Genomic DNA, 4282 nt, shown 5'->3' on the forward strand with positions numbered 1-4282 from the left:
TGTTACACCAAAAGTGGTTGACGTCAAATCACCGTTGCTGTTACACCGTAACTCAAAAAATACTTGACGTAAAAAATTTACGTTGCTGCAACACCATGAATAGCGTTGCTGCAACACAAGTTACAGCAACTGAAAAAAAACGTGTTGCTGAAACACCGTTTCCAGCAAGCGATTTTCTGTTTTTTTGTGCAAAAACAGAGTGCAATAACAGAGCAATTTTTGTCTGTCTGTTATGGAATTTATCAGAAAATTCCAACAGGCATCTCCTCCAACTCTTTACACCCCGAGATCCGTAGTTCTTGAAGGTTTGTAAGATTATGAAGCCCTTCCATTTTCTTCACCTTATCACAACCACTCACCCGGATCGTCTTCAAAGATATTAACCTTTCAAGACACATCAGCTCCTCCAACTCTTTACACCCCATGATGAATAGTGTTTGAAAAATTGTAAGATTATGAAGCCCTTCCATTTTCCTCACCTTATCACAAACCCTCACCCGGATCGTGTTCAAAGATATTAACCTTTCAAAACACGGTAGCTCCTCCAACTCTTTAAATTCCCGAATGTGTAGTTCTCGAAGGTTGCTAAGATTGTACAACCCTTCCATTTTCATCAGTTTGTGACAGGCACGCACATACAGTGTTATGAGCATTGGTGGCAGTGCTCCAACCTCCACCAGATCATTGCAACCATAGATATAGAGATGTTTAAGGCTGGGACAAACACCCTCAACCAAACATATCTCCGATATTTTTGTTCTCTCCAGCTCTAAGTATTCCAGTCGGGACAGTGCTCCTTCCACCCCGCTTTTCAATGGCAGCTCGCGTATCGGACAGGATTTTACTGTTAACTTTACCAGGTTGCTCAATTTCTCCATTTCTGCCGGTAAGGACTCTATTCCACAAGCTTCTATCTTCAACTCTGACAGCTGAGTCAGCAGTCCCAACGAATCGGGCAAAGATTTCAGTTCTTTGCAATAGACGAGCTCCAAGTGCTTCAATCTGCTCAGGTGACCCAACGAACATGGCAGTTCTTTCAAGGAATGGCTTCCCACAGTAAGTACTTCCAGATTCCTGAGGTTTTTGATATCCTCAGGCAATTCTTGTAAACCTGTACACAGCAGATGTAATTCTTCCAGGGACTGTTGATGTGTAACTTGCCAAGGCAACATTTCCATACAAACATAACTCAAATTCAAATATTCAAGAGAACGGACATTTGCAAATGTTTCATCCGATATGGTCAACTCTGTGCACCCCTTGAGATTCAGATATTTAAGGCGAATTAAATTGCCGAAGGAATTTGGAAGCATTTGCAAACTAGAGGAAGCACTGAGATCAAGGTGCACGAGATTTGTTAAGCACCCAAAGGAATCTGGAAGCATTTGCAAGCGTTGGGAACCAGAGAGATCGAGGTATTTCAGGGAGTGCAAATCACAAAATTCTTTTGGTAACAATTCGAGACCATAAGTGTTCACCACAATCTTTTCTATGTGCTTCAGCTGACCAATGGACTTTGGAAACTCGAAAAGAGGAGAATGAGGAGAATGAATAGTCAATTCCCGCAACTCTAGAGGTGCCTGCAATGCAATAGTCAAATATAAGATATTTTCATCCCCATATCCCGACCCTGTACTACTATATCGATAGCAACAATAATCTCCCATAAAATAGAGCGGCAAATAATAAGAATAATAGACATGCAAACGAAGGAACCAGCGTTAACTTTCACCTGAGATTTTGCTCGCCATAGTGTATCCAATTTCTTTCCGCTCACTTCTAAAACCCTTACATTCTTCATCAGAATCAGAAGCCAGGGAGGCAGGCAGTTGTACGGACAGTCACTCCAGCGTAGCCATATCAAATTTGGCGACTCAACCCTACTCAATATGCTTTTTAAATCATCACCTTCAGTTGCAACAAGTTGTAACTTACTGAAACGATACGGTGAAGGGTCGATCAACTTCCTCAAGCAGTTTCCGAACACCTCTTCACACCAACTTTTCAACCATGACGACCCTTCTGCTGAAAGTTCTGGGTCCGCATTGAGGCGATGAACCGTCCTAATTCCGCGCACCTCAGTTATTACCTGTTCATTCGTTAAAAACAAGCAACAAACAAATTAAACTGCTTTTGCTGAATAAAGAAACCATAAAGTTGTATGAATAATTCAAGCACTTACAGAATATTGCCGCCACAACTCAGGAATGTCCTTCATCACACGCCATTCACGATGCGGGATTACTCCACATGACTTCTGCTCATCCGCAATTTGTCTTCCCAGGTCTCTCAGGTGATCGTGCATTTTTATGGTATTATTTTCTGTGTCAACCTCAACGAGGCACCTGTCCTAGAGATTTGCAAGGCCCACCAGACCGTTCCAGCCTGATCCATCCCATATTCTTATCGCCATATCCCTGTCTTCCCCAATGAAATAACAGGCAGTGTCTAAGAATATTTGCTTTTCCTCTTCCTCCAGTGCATCGTAACTGAGTTTGAGTGTTTGCTGAATCTCTTTCGGAAGTTTTATTTGGCGAAGTTTATTCAATAGCCCTTCCCAATAAGATTTGTCCCTCTTTCCACACAGAAGACCGCCAAAGACTTTCAAAGACAAGGGCAATCCATCACAGGCCCTATAAAATTCATCTACCAGATCTTTGAATCCTGAAGGCGAATGAGGATCGCAAAAGGCATAAGAGCAAAAGAGTTGTTGAGAGTGTTGTTCATTGAGACCAGTCAATCTATAGATTGACGATTCTACTAATCCTGAGCTTATGAGGACATCCTTGTAACGAGATGTAACCAAAATTAGGCTATCGTAACGAAGGACGTCCTTTAATGGCAAAAAGGCATTCAACTGATCTGCATGATCTACATCATCTATAACCACTAAAGCGTGTGGAGAAGTTTTGAGAGAGGTTTTGAGCACCTCTGTGCCTTCATCAATGTGATCTATCCGCACCTCTATATGAACTAAGTCTTTTATTAGTTTGGTTTGCAAGGAATTTAGAGACCTTCTACTTGCATTCTCCCTAACATCAAATAAGAAGCAGGACTCACCAAAATTGGAACTCTTCATATTGAAGAGTTCTTTGGCTAGTGTTGTCTTGCCTATTCCACCCATGCCCACAATTCCCATCACCTTCACTTTTCCACTCTGCCCCTCTTGCAATGACAGGATCTTTTCAAACTCTGCTACTTTCTCTTCAAGACCTGTTGGATATCTTGCCACAGTCAAACTTGTTTTTCTGACCTTTTTAAGGATGCATTTCACGAGATCATCCAACAGCTTCCCCTCGTCACTGTAAATTCAAAATACAGCCAACAAAACATTAGATGTATATCAATACCAGTTAGATTAATAATATGAACAGAGAGGGCTAAGAGTTCCAAGTTCCAACCCATTGTAGGTTTCGAGTTCAAAACCGCTTATCTCTGAGACGCCTTTGAGAGCTTTTCTCCAATCTTCAAGCCTTTTGGGCTCGTATCTGCCTTTCTTTTCATGCACAGTTAGGTCTTGAACATACCGCCCTATCCATCTAAGCTCAGAAGGTTTCACATTATAAAAGACTGGGATTACAGTAGCCCCAGACTTGCATATAAGAGAAAGCTCATCAAGACACCACTTCGACTCGGCATATCGAGGAGAGAAGATGGTGATATGAGCAGGGGCGGTTCTGATGGCGCCTTCAATTTGAGGAAGTAACCACTCTCCCTCCCGCAATTCTTCCCTATCGAAAAATGGTCGCAATCCATGAGAAACAAGGCGATGGTAGGCGTGGCTGGCAAAGGTGTTTTTAAGGTCCGGGCCGCGGTGGCTGATAAACACATCGTAGTAGTAGCCACCAGATGTGGAAGGGGTGTCGACGGAGGGATGAACGGTGGATGTTTGCAGGTTTGCCATTGAAACAGAGATACAGGCAGAAGTGAAGCAGAGATGGATAGATTGAGTGAAGGAAAGTATTTTGGCCCTCCCAAGCAAAATTTAAACCTATTTCACAGTCCAAGGAAAGTATGTTGGCCTTCTAAAGCAAAAACCTAAACCTATTTCACAGTCCACAGCACTTACATCTAGTCTGCAAAATAGGATGCCAGCGACGGCCAGCTGGTGGGCACACAATGGGAATTTGTAAAGTAATGATTAGTCTGCCACCTGTCCCTCTTTTTGCTTTCATAGAATTACTTCGCAGGTTGCTCCTTCCTTCCTCGCAGATTTATTTATTTTTCATTGTTCAATGTATTCCCTTGAAAAGAAAGGTGGGTGATAAAGTCAAGGTGTCGC

At 42.5% G+C, this 4282-nt stretch overlaps 2 protein-coding genes across 2 annotated transcripts; both read right to left on the reverse strand.

Annotated features, from left to right (window-relative positions):
* Positions 1-242: 242 nt before the first annotated feature.
* On the reverse strand, positions 243-2472 carry LOC149231535 (uncharacterized). The gene is made up of 3 exons (XM_089381666.1): positions 2183-2472; positions 1733-2089; positions 243-1580 (listed from the first exon to the last, which is right to left on the reverse strand). Exons 1-3 carry the CDS (start codon positions 2303-2305, stop codon positions 243-245), a joined length of 1818 nt encoding a protein of 605 aa, XP_089237792.1. The 5' UTR covers positions 2306-2472.
* Positions 2351-3904, reverse strand: LOC149231536 (disease resistance protein Roq1-like). Its single transcript, XM_089381667.1, has 2 exons — positions 3402-3904; positions 2351-3302 (listed from the first exon to the last, which is right to left on the reverse strand). The coding sequence occupies exons 1-2, from the start codon at positions 3902-3904 to the stop codon at positions 2351-2353; spliced, it is 1455 nt and encodes a 484-aa protein (XP_089237793.1).
* Between the last annotated feature and the right edge of the window lie 378 nt (positions 3905-4282).

This window comes from Pinus tabuliformis, chromosome J (assembly GCF_031772625.1).
Source record: "Pinus tabuliformis cultivar Carrire ecotype Pingquan chromosome J, CPIR1, whole genome shotgun sequence".
NCBI lineage: Eukaryota > Viridiplantae > Streptophyta > Pinopsida > Pinales > Pinaceae > Pinus > Pinus tabuliformis.

Coding starts and splice junctions, on each gene's coding strand:
- LOC149231535 (XM_089381666.1), bottom strand. CDS start 2,305: ATGCACGATCACCTGAGAGACCTGGGAAGACAAATTGCGGATGAGCAG. Junction 2,090..2,182: donor AGTTGTGGCGGCAATATTCT/GTAAGTGCTTGA, acceptor ACGAATGAACAG/GTAATAACTGAGGTGCGCGG. Junction 1,581..1,732: donor TATGGCGAGCAAAATCTCAG/GTGAAAGTTAAC, acceptor ATTGCATTGCAG/GCACCTCTAGAGTTGCGGGA.
- LOC149231536 (XM_089381667.1), bottom strand. CDS start 3,904: ATGGCAAACCTGCAAACATCCACCGTTCATCCCTCCGTCGACACCCCT. Junction 3,303..3,401: donor GAACTCGAAACCTACAATGG/GTTGGAACTTGG, acceptor TTGAATTTACAG/TGACGAGGGGAAGCTGTTGG.